The sequence below is a fragment of the Acanthopagrus latus genome, chromosome 6, assembly GCF_904848185.1.
Source record: "Acanthopagrus latus isolate v.2019 chromosome 6, fAcaLat1.1, whole genome shotgun sequence".
In the NCBI taxonomy this organism is placed as follows: Eukaryota; Metazoa; Chordata; class Actinopteri; order Spariformes; family Sparidae; genus Acanthopagrus; species Acanthopagrus latus.
The window spans coordinates 11,024,486-11,051,300 of NC_051044.1; the positions used below are offsets into that span (position 1 = coordinate 11,024,486).

At 40.5% G+C, this 26,815-nt stretch overlaps 1 protein-coding gene across 4 annotated transcripts; it reads right to left on the reverse strand.

Annotated features, from left to right (window-relative positions):
- Nucleotides 1-4,105: 4,105 nt before the first annotated feature.
- LOC119021110 (ras-related protein Rap-1A-like) lies at nt 4,106-25,273 on the reverse strand. 4 transcript variants are annotated; one of them, XM_037101125.1, is made up of 8 exons: nt 25,120-25,273; nt 17,390-17,478; nt 16,226-16,294; nt 15,852-15,908; nt 14,454-14,594; nt 10,643-10,786; nt 10,391-10,524; nt 4,106-5,200 (listed from the first exon to the last, which is right to left on the reverse strand). In XM_037101125.1, exons 2-7 carry the CDS (start codon nt 17,444-17,446, stop codon nt 10,435-10,437), a joined length of 558 nt encoding a protein of 185 aa, XP_036957020.1. In that variant the 5' UTR covers nt 17,447-17,478; nt 25,120-25,273; the 3' UTR covers nt 4,106-5,200; nt 10,391-10,434. The 4 variants fall into 4 exon arrangements, with proteins under 4 accessions (XP_036957020.1, XP_036957022.1, XP_036957023.1 ...); XM_037101127.1 differs by having other exon boundaries at nt 17,390-17,483; nt 25,120-25,184; XM_037101128.1 differs by lacking the exon at nt 25,120-25,273 and adding an exon at nt 24,904-25,055.
- Between the last annotated feature and the right edge of the window lie 1,542 nt (nt 25,274-26,815).

The following is a 26,815-nucleotide window of genomic DNA, read 5'->3' on the forward strand; positions in this document are numbered from 1 at the left end:
TACAGCTTTAGTTTAGATCATAAAAAATAAATAAATTACAGGCAGGAAATGGCAGATGATGAATCCTCGTGGGGCAGACGTAACCTTGCACTCCAAACTGTCAATATCCCCCTGACGGTGAAGCTCATGTTCACTCCCTCTGCAGAAAATGCATTAGACGCAGATGATATCCTGAGCCCGGGCCTTCAATCTGCCCCACACAACCACTAATCTGTTAATTGATCTGGCGAGGGGGAAGGAGAGAAAGGGTGTGGGTGTGTGTGTGTGTGTGTGTGTGTGTGTTTGTGTGTGGGTGTGTGTCTGGGGGGGGTAAGAGATGGAGGGATGACATTACTGAAGAAATATATAATCTTTCGTAATGGGTTCAGGGACCTTGAGCAGTTGAGAGCTTGCAGTTGTTTGGAGGAGCCTCTTTAAGTATTCATCCATCAGTTTACTGTTGGCGGTCTCTGAGAGCGTTTTAAACTAATGTCGTACCACTGAGATCTCCAACTGTGCTGAAAAAGTAATTCAGCCGCCTAAACAAGGCAACTTCTGACAGGAAAAAATACAAATATTTTCCGCTTGAAAGAGGCGCTGGATTTCAGAGGACACAGATCATCCGCAGGCCTGTGTGGACAACCGAGAGACGTGGAACTCTACTTTTTCACATCACGTTACAATCTGCTCACATATGGCCAATGACAGAGTGACACATGTAACACATGTAAATTGCAGTAAACTGACTTAAAACCATCATCGAGAGCCTGCATCACATGCATGCTTAATATTACTGTTAGTGTGATGAAATATCACCACATATCAACACATCGCTTTCAACATCATGCACTTTGGTAGATTCTTTCTTTGCTCCAACGCTCAAAAAAATACACCCAGTGCTGGATGATTTCTAAGTTGTTGTTTCTCGACTGAGCTGAAAGCTTGAAACTGAAACAATAACTTTGCTGTTAGAGTCTTTATCAACCTCCTCTTGTGCATCGGGGTCACTGTCATGTTGAAACAGGTGGCGGTCGTCCTCAAGTTGGAAGCACACTATTGTCTGAAATGCAAAAAGAGCCCAAAATACTAATCTTACTGTACCGGGTACTGTTACTCGTGAGGATCACATTAAAGCGAGTGCTTTGATTTGACTCAAGCCCACCTGATGCAGCACAGTCTTCCCACTTGTCCGAGGGGACCTGGAGGAGCTGAAGAAACCCCAGGCCGGGGGTGTCTGGAGGATGACAGCGGGCATTATTTCACAGAGAGGATAATGAATGCAAAAGTGTTTTGGTGTTACTCCGCTTCTCAGCCACTAAAGGGATTAAGGGCCCGATCAAGGCTGCAGTGTAGGTGATAAGAGTCAAAAAACAAGAAGAAGAAGTGAGTCACACGCTCTAATCCGTTCTCCAGCGCTCTCACCAGCAGACATTTAGCATCCTCCTCTGCGTGACACGTTCCTCCTCTGAGACGTAAGGAGCTTAGATGATGCAGCATTTTCTTGTCTTTTTTTTTTCCTCCTCTAGAAGAAAAATGTGAACTTGAAGAAGTGCTGCCTGGCTGCTTCAATATTCTGACTCCATACAAGACACAGAGACTTTTGGTTGTTCTTGTGACATACAGAATATAACATGCTGAGGGGTTGTAGATTAAGATATATTCCAGGAGATTATATAAACATATTATATATATGTGTTAAATGAAGTAGCTATCATTTTAAAGGTCTGCTGAAAAGGAAGATTACAGTCATTATTGTGTTTTCATTTGTGTCTAATCACCTGAAGATTTTGTTTCCTTATGATGAGCTTCTTATATCTACACAATTCTCCCACTTGCTGCGTCTCATTTCAGGGTCTGCATCCATCAGAGGAGCATTTACCTCACAACGCCATGCAAAGGCTGTCCAAATTCAAAGGCCCAAGATTCTTTGCGCGCCCGAAAAAGAAGACAGAAAGAAAGAATATGGCGACATTGCGTGGCTTAGATAGTCACTTTCACAGGCCTGGGCGGCAGAAATCGGGACGTAAGGCTAAGGACGGGAACATCCAGTGACGCAACCAGGACATGCTCCGAAGGCTAGACCATCCCATTTAACAACGGTTGATGCATCCTTCAGAGGTCTCTCCAAAGGACTCACCTTCAAAAACCGCAAAGGCCAGGTCCTTCAGAGGATGCAGACCCTGAATTGAGAGACAGCAAGTTTGCCATGTTTCACCTCCATGTTCCGACAGTAGCCCAGAATGGACAAACCAAACGCTGCCTCTAGCGCAGGCCTTTTGCATTCATTGCCCCCTGCAAGGGAGGATGGGGGGTGAGGGATATTTTGTTTATTAAAGTCTGAACTTTACCTCTAGATGGCACAAAAGCCCACACTCTGTTCCCACAATATCTGTGATGATTAGATTATTTGGGGCAAAGTTGTGAATCAACATGCAGTGTTTCATGGCAATACTGTTGATGAGCCAAAAAGTATCACTTGTTTCAGTTCCTAAACTCATTTGACATTAAAAACAAACAAAAAAAACAAATCACTATAAACAAACAGCTGACCCAATAATTAAACTATAACAGTAATTAAAAGACCAATTTCAACCTCTAAATTTGAAAAATTGCTGCTTTTCTTTATTCTTATTTGTCAGTATAAAATATACAGGTTTACTGTTGGTTGGACAAAACATATGATTTCATGACATCACCTTGTGTTGTAGGAAACTGAGACTTGATATGTTATAGACGGGACGATTAATCGAGGAAACGCTTGGTAGATTAGTTGATGACATCAGGAAAAAACTCATGCACGCTGTTCACCTCACTTTCAGTACATTTTGGTAATCAGACCTTCATCAGGTAATCGTATCAAGAAGTTCTGAACAACAGTTCTTCGATCATGAAAATAATTATTAGTTGCAGCCCTACACCAATTATTTAATAATATATATCGTGATAGAGGATTTTATCCATGTTGTCCATTCATAACAGTTAAAGCAACCATGAAACTTGCTCTATGTCATATTGTTGGGTTTTTTCACTTGTTTCTATAGTTATTTGTTATAAAATAACAGTTTCCTCAAAACTTAATGAAGCTCTAAGTTGTTATTATTAACAAACAGAACCTTTAAAGTGAGACTTTGTAACTTCTGGTGAACAGCAGCCACAAGTGATAACTGCATGTTAATGCTAAAGCACAGTGAAACTAGAGGTCATAATGGACAAAGTAAGGTTGTAGCAGCAAAACCTCTGATTGCATAGAAGTGAAAAATGGTGTGTTTCTCTTCTGATTATGAACTCAAATTTTCACACGTTCTTTCTGCTTTCAGTAGTTACCGTTTTACATCGCTTTAGCACGAACTGCGATCACATTTGCCTCTTCTGACACGGCAACACAAGCTTATGTAACTAAGTGTAACTATTCTGCCGCTTCACTGAACAGAAATTATGTTAAAATCTATTCAACGTAGCCTTCAACCTTTCATTTATTCGGATTTTTAAATCCCTGCAGCTTTTTCCTTTGCTCTTTCGTGCTGGAAATCAGTGAGAAGATTATAGAAAATCCCTTTTCAGGTGAGAAACTAGAAATAATCCAGCCGGTGGGTGCTCAGTGTACAAGGCACCAGAAAACAGCACGGTGAGCAGCCTAGTTAAAACCTTCTTTATACTCAATACTTTGTTTTTATATAGAGACCAACAATCATAAAAAATATTCTCTAACATTATTGAGATTGATTTTCCCTTTAAGCCACATTATGTAACTCCCTGCAGGGACACAGGATTTGAATCAGTGCACTTTGACTGCTTCCAACTAAATGTATGAAACATTTCTGCTGCTATACTGACACCTAGTGGCCGTTAAATGTAAGACAAAACATCAGCACAGAGCACAGTGCATTTATGTTAATACAACTGTCCTCTCTGTGCCATCTATTGATCAATGAACAAACGGGTTTCACTGTATAGAATCAATAATTCACTAGTGCAAACAAATTGTCCCTGTGTGACTCTACTACATTTCTTCCAACCTCTTTAAAAAAAAAAAAAAAAAAAAAAACACTTTTAAATTTCACTTTTCTCAAATAAGTCAAATCAACTTTGGATAAAAGTTTAATTCACAAAAATACATTGACCAATATAATGAAAATGTACTAAAATGTACTTTAATAATCCATAAAAGCTGGAACATCATTGACAGAAAAACACAAGAAGCATTATTAGAGTTGGTTTAGTATAATATATTTCAGCTTCAAGAGACATAGAAATCAATCCTTATTTTTCCCCATATTTCTTCTATAAAAGACCCATTTTTTTTCTGAAGCATTATTATGCAAAAAATGGCATTAGAATATATTATGGGAGCTATGAAATCCCAGTGACTGAGTATAAAATTAAGTCACATCAGAGAGAGATATTCGCAGAAGAGAAGTCCATGATGAACAACAGGGCGAACAAAGAAAAAAATATATATAATAAAAATAATAATACATATTATAGACCTTGATCTATCATCACTGAAATGACAGGCATGGAGAATAGGTGTATGGCTATAAAAAAATTCTCACTTTTCCACTTGATTTCACTTGAAAACATCTACACTTAATAACTGATGCATTTTTTTCATGCTCGTTTTTGAAGAATATTTATAATCATACAACTAAAAAGAGGTCAACTTCCATGTCTTTCAAATACAATATTGATATTGAAAAAGATGAAAAATACTGAATCCAAGTTCTAACTTTGTTTTTCCTTCTTTAACGCTCTTGTTATTTTTCTTTTTGTTAAACTGCCAAAAAAAAAAAAAGGAAATTAAGAGGTGGGGTCTGCTCTCGGGCCATGTTGCCAGCTCAAGAACACGTTTTTTTTATACGTTCAGAGGCTTTTATCATCATCATCATCATCCTAAGTTTGTGGTGTTGTTTGTTGGTGCAGAAATGGAGACTGTCCATTCAGGGTTCACACTGAAACTGAGACACAGAGGAAGGTCCTCGGAGGCGAGAGACCAGAGTCTTCTCTCACTCTTTCTCCCTTACTGTCTTTTCTTTCTCTCTCTTTATTCTCTCCATCTCTTTCTCTCTTTCTCTCTCTCGCTCATGTAGATCATCCTCGTCTTCGATAGGAGCAGTTCAGTCAGCTGATTCACCGTTTATGGCTGATGGAGGGAGGTGGGGGGTGGGGCTGTTGGAATGCTGGCACGTTCCAATCAGGGCAACAGTTCTTCATTACAGCATTTCTGCAAGACAGCAGCACAGTGGTCACATCACCATCTGAAGGTTGTCAGTGCCCTCTAGTGGCCGGACAGTGACATTACAGGTGGAGGAGGAGACAAACAAATGTGTCACGGGTAAATGTTCGCAGGTGTCAAGATTTGGGCTCAGCAGGAGTCTTCTGACTCACTTACCAGCAGAGGTGGCAGATCCGAACCCCCCATATTTTGTAATTAAATGATGATTTAGTCCCAATACCCACGCTAACTTTCCAACCTTGAAAAAGTTAATTGCTCAGCATGTACCGCAGAAAAAACTTTCCTAATGATTGTCAATCTTGACGATTTAAGATTGTAGATTTCAGAGCGTTCCATTCACGAGCAGATTCACGCTGCGTTAACATACAAATAGAATGATGTAGTCAACTGGATGGCTAAGCTGATTAGACTAATTGCTTCATGTGGATGACGTCTTGAAAACAATGCAACATGATTTATCGCCAGCGACATGGGGGATAAGGAGCTTGGAGTTAAAGGAACTATCTTTCATGAAATGTTGTGTTTTATTGGTGCAAACGAAGAAATTCCTAGGCTGCTCAGCTGAGTTAGTGCCTCATAGTGCCCATATCTTTATACTTTGTTTTGTCTTTGCCCGTGAATTTCCTGATATTATTGCATCAATCAATTTATTGTGGATGTTATATTTTAAATCCTTCAAAGGTTCCCTCTTGAGGGGAAAAAACACATATGCATGTTACAGGGTTCTCCACCATTAGACACACAACCTCTAATAACCGAAGAGTTGGATACAATGAATGAATGTTTGTATTTATGTGAAGCTTATGAATGATGTGCTGCAGCCCTGACACACAACTTTACTTCTCACCCTAATTACCATTTAAAATCACAATTAAAACCTTTCTCAGTGTTATCCTTAGCACATTTTATATCAAGCTCTATGTCCCTGCTGATGAGTCGGTCCATGGATCCACCTGACAGTATTCAAAAACAGAATGTAAAGATGTAGCGGGGTTAAAGAGTGCACTTGTACTCGTGATATCTTCAAAGCACAGGTGTTATTAACAAGATTAATGCTGGCTGCGCTCCATTTAGATGTTCCAGGTCCAGGGCCATGCTTTAATGTGTGCTACTGCAGCTCAGTGGCATGACTAACTGTGGAATTTAAATGGAATGTGGCCATAATTAATGTCATTGGTTTCACCTGTGCTGCTGCTGCTGTGATGAATCAAAATGTCTGCTTTAAAAAGGTCTTGCTGTGAAGTCTGTAACAGGAAAACACTCAGCTGGAGCAACATCAAGGTTAACTTCTAAAGCTTAATTACCAAGTCTATAAACTCTAATGGCATAGTTGATAAAACATGTGGGCAGATCTGAGTCAACGCCGAGAACGAGTTTTAACAGTGAGGGGGAAAAAACAGCACCTGTTACTGAAGCTGCCAAAAGGTAAAAAAAAAAAAAAAAGACACGAAATCTGAAAAAAAGCTGCAAGTACTGATCATCTACACCTTAAGAATCTATACAACATCCTATTGGGTATCAACTATCTGCTACTTCCTGTCCCAGTGGATACAGTTAGAATCACAGACTGGTGGATCATGAGGTCAGACAATGTCCATGTTGTACAAAAGTCCCATTAACTCGCTCTGTCCTGTCTGTGGCTGGCACTGTAACCCCTCTCTGGGTGTATGGGCTGGTGTGTTGTGAGCAGTGGAACAGTGAGGCCGTAATCCCATTAGTGTTGGTTCATCGGGTCGGCCAGCGTGTGAACGAGGCGGGGGGGGGGGGGCGGGCAACAGACACCGCCCCGGGGCAATGCTGACTGAGGCCCCACTCTCACACACACTGTACTCGGTAACTGACCAACACAGATGGATTCAGACGAGGAACGCAGTGGGTGGTTTAGCGGCCCTGATGTCTGGGCCGGGCACAATGGTGCTGTCTGTTTCACTAATCCGCTGTTATCAGTAATATCACAGTTTTATTTCCCCCTACACTGCAAGTTCAAAGTAACAGAATATGGTAGATATAAAATCTCTGCTGAGGGCTGTGCTTCGCTGGTTTGGCAACACTGAAGTTTTTTGTGTCAACAGTGACAGAAAGGCCTTTTGAAGGACCGCGATCTGAATAAAACTGTTAAAAAACTCTTGTAAAACTGGTCTGTTCAGCTACACCCATTTTTAAAATTGCCAAACAACAAAGAGGTTCTATATTGACACCAGACTTGCACTTTTTATGTCACATCTGTACAGTTTTAATTGGAGCAACTACATCTGCATATTCCTACTGCACACTCTCTGCTGTATTTTTTCACATCATCACTTTGCAGTTTTAAATTGTTATTTTACTATTTCTTTCTATATGGAAGAACACTTTAGGGGATGAATAAATGGTTTATGGACCGTTGCGTTTGTACACAAAGCGCTTTATCATATCGCCTCTTTTTTGCCCATTCATCAATCGACGGTGGGAAAGCTGCCATGTGTGGCGCCTGCCTGTCAGAGAGAGCAACTCCGGGTTCAGTGTCTCGCTCAAAGAAACTTCATCACGTGGACAGGATGAGTCAGGGATCGAACCCTGAGATTAACAGATGACTCTCTACTTCCTGAACCCAATAAAGTCATGATACCACAGGCAGTAACTTCTTTCCTGCAGCAGTAAATTCTAGTACTGATTCATAAATTTCCAGCAGAGGCAGTTTATACTTGGATGCTGTCCGCTCATTATATGAAAAAATTAAACTTAAAATGATATCTTTATTAGGATTTTGTGGTTATGAAATTATGAAAATAAATTACTTATCTGCTCAGATATAAAGGTCAGCGACAGGAATATGCCACTAAATGCGGTTTATTTTGCCACCATGCTGCCCATTATTCTCAACCGCAGTGGGGGTCAAACCCAGAGATTCTCAGAATCGTAAACACATTAGCCTTTAGAGGCAGTCACACAACACATCCTACAATTTAGTTTGCTCCAAGCAGAGTAAACTCTTTAGGCTTATACCTTCAATGTTTGGAAACACTGAGGCCCTACTTGGTAATCTCCATGTGAGGCTGGATGCACATCATGAGGTCTCACAAGATTTGCTCAACTGACTGAACCCAAACTCATCTTTCAAAAGGAAACTTTCCACATCAGGGTGGAAATATTCTTGCTGTGACTTTCTAAGATTGTGAGGGGAGTGTTAACTGGGGTTAAATCTTATCAGGAGCTCAGAGTGACCTCTGACCCACAGTGGGTGTTTAAGTCAATGGGAGCATCTAAAATTAGAAGGGGGCAAAATGATGATATATAGTGTATACTGTGGGATTTGTTTCTCTGCAGAGATTTAACAAGGAAGCTTTGCTTTTAATATTTCTGCCTGTTGAAGGTCATTATGGGCTCTGTTGCAAATAAATAAGCACGACTGCTTTATGGTAATTTTGGCATTATAGGAATCTTGCACCAATGTGATGGAGTACTTTGATAATTTGTCAGGCACCAAATTTACTAGACTATCAAAAAAACAGATGTAGTAAGATGGCTGTATATTTAATTATAAGTTTCTCTTACTCAACTATTTTTTCAGGAAATGTACTAGATCATAAACACGTAATAGGTTTCCAATATGAAAGTAGATTGATTGTGACAGATGATATTGTTCACATTGAGAACCTCCAGCTAAAAAAACAAAAAAGGGCTGCAAATACATCAGCTCCAACCTGACGTGAAGCTGAAATCCAGCGCCTCACATGGAAGATTAATTATTGCGTCATATAGAGTAAATGTCAGTAAAGGCCAATATAAAATTAACAGACGAGAAGGGTTGACTGTAATAGGCAGTCTAGTTTACAGTGCGTGCTGGTGTTCAGACTTCCTCTTTACCAGTTTCTGGGCAAACTAAATAAAAGAAATGAATAAAGAAGAAGCGATGCGAATTTTCCTGGGAAACAACATGATGACAGATCAGGATTTCCTCAGATCCAAGCAGCTGCTGCAGTCTGCTGAGGTCCATTTTTAAATTCAGCCATCACAAAGTGACTCATTCATTCAACAGCAATGAAGATAAAATAAGAAAATGCTAATGAAAGCACTTCACACTTGAAGTGACGGCTGACTCAGGGGATGTTGGCCAGTCCAGAAACATGTCTAAGTAATCAGCATCAAAGAAATGTTATTATTGTCCCAGGATGACTCTGTAGTCACTTATAGAAAGTGACAAGACACGTCCCATACGAACAACTTAAATCTGTCAGACTAGTGTGCTGACAATTCCTCTCAAAGGTTAATAAAAGTATTAATTTTAGCACTTTTTAAAGGTACCTAAACCAAACCTTCCAGACTCTCTTTGGAAAGTATGTCATCACAACTATATTGTAACATAATTGCAATTTAGAAAAATTAAGTAAATGTAAAGAATACCTTCATGTGCACAGCAATGTATATTGTTACTTTGTTTATTTTACCAGATGTTCATATTAACTTTGATCATGTTTTGATCAAGATAATTTATTTCTGGTAAAACACCATGATAGCCCAAACACCACAACGTGACGCACTAGCTTGGTGTGCTACGACAGATTAAAACAACAAAAATGTTTTCAAAAACAAATTTAAAAAAGGTCAAACTGAAGACTGAATATTATAGACATTCTAAAAAGGTCTTAAAAATTAAGATTATTGGATTTTAGACTTTTTAGGATGTTTCAAGGACCGATGGGAAAGCTGCACTAGGTCCAGTTAGAGGAAGACAGGACTGGTCAGATATTCATATAAGGTCAATTAGTTTGGATTAAACTGACTCTGTTAACCAAGCAACTTAACTAAGTTTCCACAGAAATGTTTGTATTTTTTGCAATTTTCCCACATCGTGTTTCACTCCCACATGCCTAAAGGAGGCCTCTCTCTGAATTCCCAATGTTCCTTGTGTGCTCAGGTTCTCACAGCTCAAGAAAAGACAGCATCCACTGTTGATATGATATAATATTAGGCTGATTAATTTGACTTGACTTTGCTGCAGGCAAACCAACTCGTAATGGACTGTGATGAATGATAAACTACACCTGACGTCTGCAGCATTATCTAAGATGACATAGAAGGATATTATGTAACGCTAACTAACCTCACAGCCTGCCTATGCATCATGACCTCATGAACATGTCAGCTACTGGGCCTTTATGACTAACACATGTGTTATGAAATTTTAGATGCACACACCTGGCTCAGAGCTGCTGCAGGGGCTGGAGAAGGGGGGGGGGTCTTTAAAGCAGGACACAGTTGGATTTCTTTTTCGCCTTCTTCTTTTCCACTGGCGTTTTCCTATTTATCTGTCTGACCAGGTCATAGAAGATCTGAGAAGAAGACACAAAGAGAAAACATAAAGTGTCAAGTGATTTGACAGCAGTAAAAGTATCCTCTTCACACTGAAGACACATGACTAAAAGTATTGATGTCACCATGTATACTCACATCGAGGACATTGATCTTTGACTTAGCAGAGGACTCTAAAAAGGCACAGTGGTTCCACTGTCTGGCCAGGTTCTGGCCCTGCTCCTTCCCCACCACACGCTCATCCTCCAAGTCACACTTGTTCCCCACCAGGATCATCGGCACCTGACAACAAGCAAAAAGTTTGTATGTAAGAGTAAGTAAATCAAGATGCAATTTTTAATCCCTTTGTGGCAAATTTGATATTAAAAATAAAATCAATTTGAATTCTTACATGCAACCAAAATATATATATATTTTTTCTAATAAATGATGGATACATTTGTTCTTTCATACAGGTTGCTGCATCCCCAGTAAAAGTACAACAACAAATCTAACCCTGTAGGCCCAACACGACTCATCACATTGGTGAGACTAAAGTCTGTGAGGGAGTTATTTGGACTGGGAGATAGCAGGAGTAACTTGTCAAGAAACTGTCTACTCATGTTCATCCTCGCAGTACAATAGTGGAGAGATGGTTGTTCACAGCTTAGTAGTCTATTAATTTCAATTTTATCCCTGGAGTGGAGGGACACAATCAAGAAAAATCAATCAATCCCTGTGGGAAGGCCCAAAAAAGAGTCATTAAGGTTACACAACGGTGTCAAAAGAGATTAAAGAATCAATATAAACTAGCAGCGAGTGCAGCTTCTCATGCCTTCATTTCCTTTCACACAAAAACTGAAAACAACCACAGAGAACAGAACCGCTGACATGAGTTGCAGATGCTTTTGGAATCTCCCAAATACCCAACACTTCTTCTTTTGTGCCCCGATTCAGATGTTTTAATGACCAAGGTCAGAAAAACAAAAACTCTCTGAGGAAGAGAGAATATTCCGGGCAAAACTTCAGCCTCTAGCTGTCACAGTGGGCAGAGCCAGAGTAGCCAGGGTGTCGGGATGCGTCTCATCCTGCCTGCTGTTTCCTGACCGGCTATCTAGGGAGCACACTGGCCCGGAGGAAGTCATGGCAGCCCCGCCCAGCCAGGATAACATCGCTTTCCTTCCTGAATGTTTTTTCAACATTTCAGCTGGGTTTCCATGCTCTGCCTGCTGTCTGGAATTACATGATAGTGTGAGACTGCTTGTTTGTGTGTGTCATATTTCATTTAATGTAGTATGCAATGTAATTTCAGATTTAAACTTGGCTTTCTCATACCATCACTGTGAAACTGTCTGAGCAGAGTTTGAGGAACAATTCAGTTAACAGGATACTGGTGTTTGTGGTAGAGCTTAACAAGCATGATACATAATCAACTAGTGGAAAATTTTGCATGCAGCACAGCAGGCGCCAATAATAAATCAGCTGGGGAAATCTATTTGTGGTGTGCCTGCAACAAATAAATCCATGCATGGGAAATCCTGCAGTCGCTCCCTTCTCCTGGTCCCAGAGTTGTCCCCTAGACATGTCTTGTGGATCTTGAAAAACTGGATGTTTATAAGCAGTGTGCTAGTACCCTGACGTGTGCTAACTTGCTCATACTCCCACCCAGAAGTCTACTCTTCAGACGTTGTTTTTGACAGCACATTCCTCTGGAAAATGTAACACTTTCGAAGGAAAAATGAATATTCAAGGGCCCCATTTTCTTTTCTCTCTCACTCTCTCTGGGCTGTGAGGCAGACGACAGGAAGCTGCGATGTTTAGATTAACCCCATGGAGGTTGCTGCTTGATGTTTGATATCCAAACAAGCCCCTCGCACTGGACTGCTGAACGACATTTCTCCCAAGGGGTCCTGGGAGAACCAGCGGTATGCCCTCCTTACACAAACTCTGAGCCAAGCTGGGATGAAGAGGATGGAGAGAGATGGCAGGATGGAGGTATGCAGGAGAGAAAAAAAATGTTCAGTGTCAGCAGCAAATGAGGCTGCAAGAATCCACGCAGGCCACAGAGAATCTGTTCAGATGCTGTTAACATGCTACAGACAGGTCCTGTCCTGCCCACAAGGCATGCTAGAGATTGGATTATGGGGAACACAGAACAGGGGTGTATAGAGTTGCTTATATGAATGGAGCCAGTCGTTCCTATTGCAGCGGTGAGTCACAAGCTTGGTCTCAGGCATTAGTGCCATCAGAGTCACACAAGTAGGGACTGAGATGGCCCGGAAAAGTCATAAGACCTCTCTTACATAAGAAGTGTGGAAGGAAGTGAGGGAAGTGAGCTTTTAATACACTGCTGACTGCTCACTTACTCTATTCTTCACTCCCAACGACTTTTTGAAGTAGATGGAATTTTGGCCCCACTGTGTTCTACGTACAGTAATTTCAAGGCTTTTTTTTTTTTTTTTTCAATAAATTGAGCTGGGCATTATTAAGCACATCTGTACAGTTTGCCAGCTTTGCAGTAAATGGTGCGCAGAAGAGCTGAGACTGAGAATGAATGAGAACAGCTGTAGCTGCAACTAGAATGTCTGCTTAAGCTCTGCAACAGCTCGAAAACATGTTAAGCATTTCCTTTGGTCGTGCATTCCTGCAAGGGGCAAAGAAAGATAAACAGATGTCACGGCCATCATAGGTACAGGCTCAAATCGCCCGTGGACTGATACCTGACAGAGTGGCTGTAGTGACCAGATAAGCACAAAGGTTAAGAGCAGGGTTTTATTCAGAGGGAGCATAGTTGGAGAAGAAAAGGGTTTTCTTGCATGTTGAGGAGCCACTGATCCTGCAATCCATCTGTTAGCCTGAGGCTAACCTCAGCTCCCCAACCACGGAGCCTCTAATGAAGCACCACAGCCTCACGATCCAGTGTGTTTTTGATGAGCTGAGGCTTTCCTTGCACATCATCCCTGACAGTGCAATCACCCACACTGAGTGCCAGACCACAGTAAGACCACAAGTCAGGCCATAGAGAAAGGGGCGGGGGCACAGTGCAACAGGCACTGAAAAAGCCAGTCAAAACAAAAAGCATAAGGTATAACCGGCAGAGATTTGGAAGGGGAGCGAGAGAATGATTAATAGATCATGCTATAGAACATGAATAAAATGTCCACGCCAGGCTGCAGAGGGGCTTTTCAAATGGTTGACAAGGAACACAGAGAGAGAGAGGGAGGAAAAAGAGTGAGAGAGAGGGTTATGGTAACATTCATTCCCTCCAGAGATCACCAAAAAAGGGCATCGAAGATCGCGCTGACGCACTATCTGCCCCACCAGAGAGGGGATGGAGGGCTTACTCACTCAACAGCCTCACAATTTACCAGAGATACAGAAAAATGGAAATGTGCTTCTAACAAACAACCAGGAAAACAACGAGATGACACATCCTCTTTTTATTTGCAAGGTTTCTGGTCCAGGCAGAGGGGCAGACTTGGAGGGGAAAACCACAGAGTTCAGAAAAAAAAACAAGACTAAGGGTTGGACATCCCCGCTCTGTATTAGACTCTTAGTTAAGTGGGGTACTATGGCTCTGTGCACGATGCGGATTTTAGCTAATGCTAAGCTACGTACAGAACAGAAGTTTCACCTAATGCTTTTGCATTGTTTTCACTCTACAGACAGCAGAGAATGAACACAGTGACACCACATGCAGTATGTCGAGGTAATACACATTTGTAATTATTGGCATAAAATGCAGCGATTACAGTGTTGAGTGGTATCCATGGCAACAGAACACTCTGAACAATGTAGGCGGCTGAGAACATGAAAGTGGGGCGCTAATAACTTTGTACTATTTCCCACTATCTTTGTTTCTGCAACCCACTCAACCATGAAATAAAATAAAAATAAGTTCTGTGAAAACGTGGCAGCGCTGATGTAAACATGCTTGTACGCTTATCAAGTGTGCGTACTAAATACTTACATCCTCTGTGTCCTTTACTCGTAAAATCTGTTCTCTCAGGTCCTGGAGGTCGTTGAAAGTGGACTGTGCTGTGATGGAGTATACCAGGGCGAAGCCTTGGCCGTTCTTCATGTACAAGTCCCTCATTGCTGTGAACTGCTCCTGTACAGTGGGAACACCACAAGAGGAGGGACAGGCCATGAGCTCTGTCACACTGTCTCACATTTTATCCAATGTTAAACATTTAATGTGCACTGATGACAACTTATGGAACTGCAGGATCTCCCTAAAGTTGCTCTACAGCACATGTGCACCATTATACAGTTTTGGAAGACAATCAGCACCCTTTGATTTTTCCACTAAAAACAGGCATGAAGGTGAATGTGGCTTGTGCACCATCAACATATAGTACATTACAATTAACCTCCCACATTCCTCAAGCACACTTGGTCTTGACAAAAAAGTGGGCTATTCCTTCATGAACAGGACTTCAAGCCTAAAGCAATGCTGGCAGCTCCATGCAGCACTTGGTTTTGAGCATGCCAACGGCCTCTCAATGATTATGGTGACACATGGTGATATTTAGCAGGTGTAATTTTAACCATATTGCATGTTAGCACACTGACAATTAATTAGGAGTACTAACAAGTTAAGACTTATATGAATGTCTGTCAGTTTTGCTGTTATTAAGTCATAAACTTAAAAGTTTTATACAAAGTTTGAACTTCTGATGATGCTAGGTGAGCTGATAAGGGATCAATTAATAATTTGAATGATCCTTCAAAAAGGGGAAACACCACAATTCTACTCATCAAAGCATGTTTACTGGTCTTTGGGATTAATACTGCATATGTGTGAAAACAAAGCCTCTTGTGGCAGCAGTGAGGTTACCAAGTGGGTGAGTTGTATTGTGGGTAATGTAGGCACAGGGTTTTGGAAAGCACTATTAATTGGTTTTGTTAAAACCTGGTCCCTACATTACCAACAATGCAATTTTAGCCACTAAGTGACATCACTGGAGGCAATTTATTAGATGCGCAGTAGTACTCCCCAACTGCACACACCTGTAAAATTACCAGATTTGCCCTTTCACAGGAACTGAATTGTCTGCACCAAACAGCATAGAAATCCATCAAATAGAACTTAAGATGTTTCACTCAAAACCACAAATGTCAACCTCATGGAGCCCCGGAAAAAAAGTCAGAGGATCGATAAAGTCAGCAGGATTCATTCTTTGGGGACCATGAATGTCTTGACAAATATGAATCTGAATCTCTCCAACAGTCGCTGAGATAATTTTAGTCTGGACAAAAGTGGTAGACTGACTGCCTGACAATCCAAATGTCAGTGTTCAATACAGCGACTCCGGAGTCCTTACTCACAGCAATAAAGAGTATTGAGTGGTTCGAGTTCACTTACTGTGCCTGCTGTGTCGAGAATTTCAAGCATACATTGCTGACCGTCTACCTCCACTTGCTGCAAGGGAGAAAAAAAATGGCAACAGAATGATGATGAGCAGGTTGATTTCAGACAGACTGTGCATATCTAAAATACTGCATAAAGCAAAAACTAAATGAGACAACCGATACAGAGTTTAAGACAAAACATGGAGAAAATGTAAGAAATATTAAAACATGCAAAGACAAAGAGGGTAGAAGAAAAAGAAAGAAAACAGAGGGGAGAGAGAGAAAGAGAAAAACTAAGAGCACCATGACGTGAACCTGCAGAGCAGCTGCTAACAATCAACTCATTCCAGTTCGGCACTCTGCCTCCCCCCCTCAAGGGACACTCACCTTTCTGTACGAGTCTTCTATTGTAGGGTCATATTTTTCCACGAAGATTCCCTGTACAAACTGAACTGTCTGTAAGAGAAGACACAGAGCACGCCAACATCAGATCAATGTCACCTTCTGGCCACAAGAAAAAAACATCCAGAGTGGCAAATATGGCCAAAGTGCAACAAATGTGTCTCCACAACAACTCAGGATGACATTGCGGAAGAGGTTGTTCATAATGTTGCTCAGAATGCAGACAAACTACAACGAAATCTTCCAATTACCTGTATAGACTCACATGACATACTGTACATGTGCTTCACTAAGCAGTGTGCTTAATGGTAGGTTTACATTTAGGGTACACAGAGTTCACCTTAGGAACTTAAGGTCTAAACATGTCAGCCTGCCACTTTGAGGGATTAACCTGACTCCAACACCTGGTCGAAGTTAGCCAAGCTGGGCATGCAACATTTCACAGACATTCATGGCCTCCTGCCAGCCTTATAATGACAATAAAGCTCATAAAACTGTGTCAGGATTTGTGTCTGTCCTTTGTCAAGCCACCACAAACTAGCATGTTTTTCTGCCCAACAGGATTCGGGTTTGTTAGATTACCGTACACCTTAAAATAAACCTTGCTCTAAATGGATGGGAACTACAACACAACTGATACATATCCACTTTGCCGATATTATTGTTTAATATGGGCGGATATGGAAATGTGAAGGTGAAGTAGAATATTTTAGTCAACTACTGTCATTTGTCAGTTTGGCTAAACATGTACGTTCATGTACATTTGTGTTTTTCAGAATACCGGCCTCTAACTCTCTGTCTCTCAGTGTTTTTTAGTTCCCTTTATTGGCTCAAAAAAATCTGGTATATGTCAGGTTCTAATGGAAACTAGAGACACAGGGATTTTTTTCAAAGACCTATGCTGTATAACACTGGACTAGAAGACACTTGAACACTGACTAAATATAAGTATATTTCTTCTAAATACTTAAAGCAAAAGCACTAATAGTTTCAGTAAAAAATGAGGAAAAGGACAGTTTCATTTGCGGCTCCTTGTGACACGAATATGATAACGGTTTACACAGAGATTACAGTCCTTCAGGAAACACACTACAGGGGGTTAGAGGTGTGTGGGGGGCAGGAAAGGTTTCAAGGAGAGAGAATACTCACCAGAGCGGACTTGCCCACACCTCCAGAGCCTAACACCACTAGCTTGTATTCACGCATGGCGGGTTTGCTTCACCGGACAGCCCAACAATCTGCACTGGACAAAAGGGGAGAAGCAAAATGGGACAGACAAAATGAGAAAGCTGCAAAAGTTGAGGAAAAGAAACAAACAAAAACAAAACAAGATCTAGCTTTCCTCTCAAGCTAAACAAAGGAATTTTCCCCAGTCTGGTCTCTGAGTTTTTCCACTCCAAAAAGGAAGGATTCTAGTCATTCCTGGAGGTTATGGACAAGAAGCAGCACAACAATGGAGGGAACACCCATAAGTGGAGCAGCTTCAGGGTGGAGGAGGTGAAGAGTATGTGACCCCACTCTAACACAAACCAGCTGTGGTGTGTATGAGTGCAGGGGGAACTGTAGGGGAGATGATACATGGATCTGGCAGATATTCCTAATAATGACACAATCATCTGGCTTTCACACACCAAAACACACCCAGCTGTCAGACTCTTCAGTCAGTCAGTCAGTCAGTCACTCACTCACTCTTTGGTATTGTACAACAGCAATATAGCATGTCTTTTTTGACTAATGACAGAAAACAGCTGAGGGAAGTGGAAACTGCGACGATGAGGAAATTGTGAAATCACTGGAATATCCCTTTAAGGGAGGCAGAGGCTTCGAATCATTGGCACACATAGTGGCGTAAAGTCAGTTGGGTTAGCCAACTGGGTCACTACATGTTGGGTTACAGAGAAGGAGAGGCTGTTACACGGCGGTTTAGCTGTGTCGCTGGGGCGATGTGGGGGATTTCTGATTCATCATCTACTTGGAGGCTTCTTATCAGATTATATTCATGTAGAAGTCCATGTACAGCAGTTGGTAAAAGACTGATTTAAAATTCAAACAAAATGTCTTCAAGCTTCTTCAAAGCATCAACTTTTAAAGAGCAAAGAATAAATACTACTACTACTACTACTACTACTACTACTACTACTACTACTACTACTACTACTACTACTACTACTACTATTCAGGTTTCATTTAGTAATCTGAGATTTTTCTCAGCGTTCCTCAACACATTTATTTTCTTAACCCATTTTTAAGAAAAAAAATGCCAAAATTCTCTTCTGGTTTCTCAAAAGTGAATATTATCTGGTTTCTTTTGTCTTCTAAGACCATAAACATAATATATTGATATGAATGCTTGACTTATTGCTTGAAGAGTGACTGATTAATCAATTATCAAAATAGCTGGTCATTTATTTGCTTTCAATCAACGAAGTGACTAAACATTGAAGCTTTATTATAGACCAAATTAATCAACAAATCAAACAAATAATTATTAGATGACTCCATAATCATTTGTTGAAGCTCTACTTCAGTTCATATAAAAAGTTCTTTATCACTAAATTTGATGGTTCAAACCAACATAAGCAGATCGAAATCAAAACAGAGTGCAAAACAGAATCACACTGTATATTCAGATAAGGTAACACCGTTGTTGGCAATCATTGTCCATTTGACCAACTGCACCACAGTTATCCAGTTACTGACAAAAGATGGAGCTGTGGCCAAACCTTCTGAGGGATAACAGAGATAGCATAACACCAGGTTTCCCTGCACATCAGAGGTCTGGAGACCAGGGGATTCAACCTTTCAGTCATGGGTTGAAAGGTGCAGCATGATAGCATCAAGCATGTGCTGAAGAAGTGGCTTACATTAAAATCAGGTCTCAAGGAAAGACGGTATAACCTCGATTGATAATCAACCTTTTTTTTTTTTTTTTTGCACAGCATCAAAAAGCTAATCGCCGGCCACTCTGGGAAGCAGATGATCCCCTCCTACACTGTTCTTTTTACAGCACACTCCATCTAAATACTCAGTGGGGTGGACAAAGGACCTCCAACTTCAATCGCAAGCAGTGACCATGTGGGATATGAAGCCCGGACTGTGAATAATTCATACCCACTAATCCTCTACACATAAAGAGAAATTCTCCTTGCGTTATTTAGGGAGGAGCCACTGGGAAGAAAAAAAAGGGGGGGTGCTATGCAAAGAGTCTCTGCTGCTCTCTCATGTAAACACTCAAGTACGGAGTCAAGTGCATGCACAGTGTCAGATATACAATGTCATCCAGACAATGTCACACTTGAGGCTAGGACGCACTTGTCAGTTATCCACACGTCATGGTTCTAGTATGGAGACTGGACTGACCCCTACTAAGCCGGAAGATGTTGGGAACATGCTTTGTGACAGTACCAGTAAGATTTTAACTGTTTGTGACTGCTTCAGAGGTCATCATGGAGGATGTTTGCGCCTACAAAAAGTGTATCGTCTAATTCTATCTGTTCCCTTGCTTAAAAATCCCCGAAGGATGAGGTACATCAAATCTGTCCAGTACAAGCTTGGTTTCCAATCAATGAGTGAGAATATCTAGGGCTTATTATTTTTCTCTAACATACATCTGGGATTTTAAAAAGTTCTAGATAAATTTAAACTGATTGGCCTGCATCTTAAAAAAGGTTTTTAGTTATCCATGTCATTGACTGGAGTCAACAGTCACCTTTTGCACTCACTCATAGATACCAGTCACCTAAATATGCCTATTCCCCCCCAGTCAAGATCAAGGCGTCATTTTCTGAGAATTTACCCAAAATAAAGAAAAATGCTCAATGTAAAACAAAGTAAGAAAAAAATCCTGGATCCATCCCTTTATCTGGATCCACACAAAAGGTTAATTAGGTCTATTGTGGGCCGAGAACCAACCTCCATCCAGGTTAGCGGAAATCTGTTCGGCAAATTTTGTTTAATCTTGCTGACTAACTAACAAACAAATGAGCTTAACCTGTTTGGCGGAGGTAACAATAAAGAGAACACAGAACTAAGACACAATCAAAATTTGCTTGGGAAGACACCGTTAAAAATGGAATCAGGCACGGCTGTTACATGCCATTCATCTAATTGACTTTATATTTCTGAATATCTAACACAAATGGTGACTCGTTTACATGATTTGTTTTTGCATGACCTTTATTATTAGGGTTTTAAGTTTATTGCCTATGTTGACACTGGGAATGCAAGTTCAGTTCAATATCATTGATATTTTCCCACGTCTGGAAACTAACTATCCAACTAAAAAGAGAACTAACCAAGACTTTTTTTTCATTTATATGATTTTGATTGCTTAGCACAGCAAAAAAAAAGAAGAATATGGGAAACAGTCACCCGAGTACTATGCACATTCATAACATGAACTGACGTCCTCAGAGTCTCACAAATTTGAGAGCAATGAATCTCGAATTAAAACCTGAAATTAAAGAGTTTTCCAGCACATTTTGATACTTCCGGCGCCATATGAGCAGAACCCTGCTCAGTTAGCTTCATTTCAATACCATCAGTATTAATAAACTTCTGTCTCACATTATCCTGTTGTTGCATATGTAAGTGAGCAACACCAGTCTCCTTGAGCTACTCTGAGATTGTTGATTCAGTTTTTTTAAATTAGTCATTTTCCTGGTGATTTCTACACAACTATGCCTGTGTGTAAAAATCTGAGCTGTGGCAATATCACATTTTCAAGGTATATGAAACGATGATTTTGACACCATGAAAAATGATCTAGGGTATCCAATTCTAATGTTTAAGTCATCATAACAAAATATTTTTTATGAATTAAGAAAAATCATGAAACCGTGTTTTTTTTTAGATGTTATCATGCTGTGAAAATGTCATACTGTCGCAACCGTCTTCATAAAACCGTATGAAGAAAGCTACTGTCCTGGTGAGCTGACATCAAAGCTTTTGCCTTCAGATAAATACAATCAAGGTTGGAATACATCACTAAGCATTAAATCACTTTAAAGGGCAAGCTTTTAAGTATTTCTGAGTCGGAGTAGGAGTAAAGCAAAAACATTTCTCAGCTCCAGTGTATTAATTAATATTCTCGAGAATGGCAAAGTAGCTTGCTATGACACAAATATCACCCTCCATAACTCAAATGACCTCAGAGATCAAGGCTCAGAACAATTCTGCTTGATATTAAATTAGTGACAAACATCTGCCTCTTTAAAATACCTTCTTTTTGAGCTTTTTCTCTAACACATGCAGCATTTTCTAAGAAAGATTAAATAAAATGAGGGATATGACGGAAAAGGATGCTCAAGCTCCTGACATCTTATCTACGAAACTTTCATACCAAGAAAACTACACACATCACTGCACTCTCTCAACCGCCTGCCTACACACTCAACACAAACACACACACACATACACAAGGCCATTTAAGGCCATCTCCCTTTAAAACCAAACCTCTGCCTGTTTCCACTGCCCTCAACTACACACTGTCATTCCCAACAAAACAAACACACGGCTGCTGCTGTTACTCTGCTCTCGTAGTAACCCCAGCAAATAAGGAGAGAGGGAAAGCCACACGCCACAGCAAACATGCTCCACCATGACATCACTGCATCACTCACCCCTCTACGGCCAAAGGTATGTATCCATCTAAGGCTGGAAATTGGACGAGCAAGCTGCTAGCAAGAATACACAGCGAACGTGTCTGGATCAACTATGTTTCAAACTCAAGGAAATAAAAAGAGCAAGAGGCTTCACAGCTAAACTACAACGTTCAGGATCCACGATTTGCTGGTGTTGTGAGACTAATCTGACAGCAATGAAGCTGTCACAGCAGCTGACTCAGCAGGATGCGATGACTGACAGCTGCCCTCTGTATCTTCCACCAAGCACGGATGGTAAAGAAAATGCACACATCCTGTGGTTAAACCGGAAGCACGATACAACCCTGTCCCATCTTCTTATTTGCTTGCTTTTTGACACTGATAAGAAAAAAACCCACTTAGTAGAAACACAGCAGAGGAGGTAATAGTTGTTCTGGTAGTGTTTTTTTAAATGTTGATAAGCTCCTGGTTACTCATTACATTCACCAAAACCACAGTTCACTTCATTTGTTCACCCATGGATCAGCATTTGAAACACCCCCCAAACACTGAAGAACAATGCAGAAACTACTGACAGCAGAAAATCTGTCAAGGAAACAGCTTAAGTAAAGAAGACAGAGTGTTGGTTACACTCAATTTTACAGCCTTCTCACTTCCTACTGATATCTTGGACTTTTCCTGGAAAGAGTTTCTTATTTGGTACTATCTAAAGACTTTTTGCTTTTTATTTGAGTTAGTTGTGGTGAGTTTTAACACCTGTTGAAATCCAGAGATTGAGAGGAATTTCCTTAATTGTCAACATCATGATCATATAATTTCACTGTATTTATAAATGTCAACTTTATTCCATATATGTGTTTAATGGCATGATTGCCTGTCAACAGAATGCACATGTGCCCCAGCTAAAAGACAAGCTGGCTTAGCAGTTAATTGGAATTAATTAATTGGAAGTAACACTGTGTCTAATTCAACCTATAATTAGTGCCAAATTACATTGTTCTTGGATGAGGAATTTATGAGCCTGTAAAATAAACCATTACCACCTGAGCTTAGCGGAAAAAAAACACTTCAACTGCAGCAACTACTGTGATTTTTTTTTACATTTTTTAAGGACCTGATCTTCACATGTAAAAAACAAAACTCGATTAACTTAATGCAATATATCTTATCTGTAATGAGGATGATTCTGAGGTTAAACCCTTTAAGGATAAGTTCACTTCAAAATTAAGTTAAGGCATTGTCTACTCACCCCCATGCTGATGTAAAGTTTACTTTAGTCCACAAAATGTATTTTTGGAGCTTCACAGCAAGTAACGGGGACTTAATAATGACATATGTAATGGCTCTATGTACCTTCTCAGGGTAATCATCGCCTCTGACATCCCAAATAAATTTGACAATACATTATGCCCAAATCTTCACTGCAGCTTTGAAGCTAAAAAACCTGAAGCGGGTACATGAGCTCAATAGCTTGTTGGGGTGTAAAATATCTTTTAAAATCAATATGAGATCTCTGGGCTTCCGGAGATTTGGATTACCTGGACAAGTGGTATGGATTTAATGTTTGTTTCATTTTTTTTGTTAGATTTTTTTAGAAGGCTGTAACACTGTTTAACTGCGAAGCTCCCAAAATTATTTGAGGGCTATTAATGACCGATTTTTCTTATCTTTTTTTTTTTCCTTTGGGTGAACTCATCTTTTAAGATAAAGACAATGAAAGTACAGTTACATTCTCGCATTTAACGACAGCAATCTCAATAAAAATTACACCGAAAGAGAAAAAGAACATGACTTTGTAAGAGTTCTTGGATCTCTTCTTCAGGTTCGCTGTAACCCTGAATGCCCCGTTGAGTCAGAGCAAAACTGCAGCCCGGCACACAAAAACTCTTCTGTGACTTAATTATGACAAAGATCTGTAACTGACAAACGGCATCAGCAGAATGCATCTGTGTCACTGGGGCCTTGACCTGTAACCACATCCTCTTTCCGAAAGGCAAAGGCTTCATGCTGATAGGATGGAAAAGGAGTAGCTACCTACTAAAATAGTCTCTTCCAGTCTCTGTTCCTGTTCAAGACCCCAGACACCAGGCTTGCTGAAAGAAGAAGAAGAAGAAGAAGAAGAAGAAGGGGGGAGGAGGACGTGGGCTTTATAGCCTGTATCTCATCATCAAACCTGGGTTGTGAGGAGATTCGGGGCACAGGATGGGGCAGATAAATGAAATGCTGAAGAAAAAAACAGAGCCTTTGACACAGCTAGCCTCCTTGCAAGAAATGCCTACTTGACTTGGAAAGTGCAACTCATCCATTATCAATCAAGTTGACCTGCTGTGTGTTTATAGTTTAAAGGATGGTGTACACACCTTTCCTGCTTCACAACACTCTCCCTGCAGCATAAAATAACCTGCAACAGGCTGGAATAAAGCTTGCAGACCCAGACAAGAGAAAGTCACTTGAGCTCTTGGGTTATCTCACTGGGGATCTACCTAATTTGCTTACGGCAGTAGCATATGCTTATCACTCCAGGTCATGCTAAGTCCCCCCGCAATCTGTGGCTGTGACTACCCACAGAGCAGTAACTAACACTCCGTCCATACATGATTAACTTATCACAACCATTAGCTTCCCACAGCAGCGATCAAATTCTGTTCAAATCACAAAACCCGCTTACGTATAAATCCGGGAAAAAAAATAAACACCATAATCTTTAATCCGGGCAAATGAGACCAGCATCTGTGCCCTAAACAATCCAGTTTCATTACCAGCAACTACGCTAAGTCCCGTTATCAAGCTCGTTAGCAAAATGCCGCTAACTAGCTAGCTTTAACTGGCTGCGTCGGGCCGCCGACACTTCACACAGCCGCTAGCTCGTTAGCATGCGAGCTAGCTAGCCGACACATTCCTGTCCTCGGCGTACAATCAAAACACAGCTAGGTTGTCGGAAACACGCTGCAATCGAGCGCATTTCACAGCTCAAACGTCGAGTGGACCTGGCAGGCTTTAAATCGACCCGCATCGCGGTGTATTTGCTCGGGAAAGACACAGCGGCGGCGCTAACGTTACCTGCCCTTCCGCCTGGCCTTGACTAAAATGGGAGTGCACACTCCGGTTTTTGTACTTGCGGTACAATTCCTCTGCTTTTCTCCGACATATGCGACGCGCGCTGTGCACTCCGCGGTGTCTGCGTGTGCTCCCGCAAGTGTCGACGCGACGGGCTCCCACGCAAATGCGTTATTTGACCGCGTTTGGCATGTAGTAAAGTTTGGCATTTGCACTCACCGTTTCTCGCTCGCTGTCTTTCGCCGCTCCGCAAGTGTCAGTTTGCCTCCGGCCTGTGTGCGCAGCAGACGTCACTCCCGACTATTTCTCATTTTTCTTAAAAGGGCATGACACACTGGCCGCTCGTCCCGCATCATTTGCATGATAACGGGATGCACAGTAATCATGGGCGTCGGGGAAAAAAACACACTCACACAGCCTCGTTTTATTAATTAATATGAACGTGTTTTTTTCTACATTTCTTCCAGGACTTTATTTATATATATTTTTTAAGCGGCTACAACATTCTTGGGGGATGAGCTACTGCTCTGGTTGTGAAATATTTCAAATGCACACGTTAGTTAAGGGAAGAGAAGTGTTTTTGTGTATGTGTGGGTGTGTTTGAGGTGACATCACTAATTATAATATTTTCATTACCCAAGATGTCTAAGATTAGAAACTCCATGAGTAAGAGCTTGTTTTAAATATGTTTGTGCAACAGCATAGGAGTCAAAGCTACTTAAGCTTTAAATGTGCATTATGTAGTTTTGGAGAGGACATTTATCAGAATAAAATTATCTTCATTGAATAACAAATAAACAATCTCTATTTTCATGTCAGAATAAACAAAGTGACCTTAAAGTACAACACAGTTGCGTACTGTTTTACTTTGTTTATATGTGGAACAGCTTGTTTACTCAGGTACAGAAAATATTCCTGAGTTTGTATTATTGCCTCATTGATTATTAATTAACTATTAAAATTCAGATTTTTAATTTCTTCCACCAACTGCAATATCTCCCTGAGAAAATCTGTGAATATTGTTTTTTGGGCCCACTTAGAGGAATCAAACCGTTAAAGGGGCACTATGTAATTTTGGAGAAGAAATTCAAACTCTTTGATTTTGATGTTTACAAGCAAATTCTGAAATTCAAACTCGGAAATATTTATCTTTCTCATAACTGAATAAACAAGCTGATCTCAGAGGAAAATAAGGTCTCCAAAACAATGTTTGAAGCTAGGAAGGTGGCAGGGTCCGCCACATATAAACAAAGTAAAACAATGTGAAATTGCTTTGTCCTTCAAGATCAGCCATGAAAATGAAGACAACCTGTTTGTTTGGTTTGTTTAGGCATAAAAAAACAACCAATCTTTCTCTTCTGATTAAAATCTCTTCCCTAGAACTACATAGTGCTCCATACGAGACAGAAAATCTGAATATTTTCCTTTAAAACTTGTTAATATTGTTTGGGTTTTTGACCAATGAGCTTAATCAAATAGTTAATGCACAGAAAAAAATGATTTTGGTGATACTTTTTTCAAGCTAAATTGCTCATACAAAAGGTTTCAGCTTCTCAAATGTAAATATTTGCTCTTTTAGTAACTCCTGGTCGGACTAAATTAGCCATTTATAACTTAGAGGTGTAAAATTGGGGTATGGGAGTTAAATCCTCTGGGGAAAGTCGACAAAAAGTCTTAATTCAATTGATACGAGTCAAAATCAAACTTTCATTAGACACATTCAAGTCACCCCATACAGTAAGTCTTTTAACACTGACCATTTAAAATGACAGACATTGTCCTTTCAAAGCTATTAAGTATATATTATATACCTGCCTCAATTAATTACCCAGTCTATCAACATAAGTTTGTTAAAATGCCTCAAATTGATTTCTTTGTTTTTGAAATGAGCATATTTGCTGGTCTGTTTTTTTGT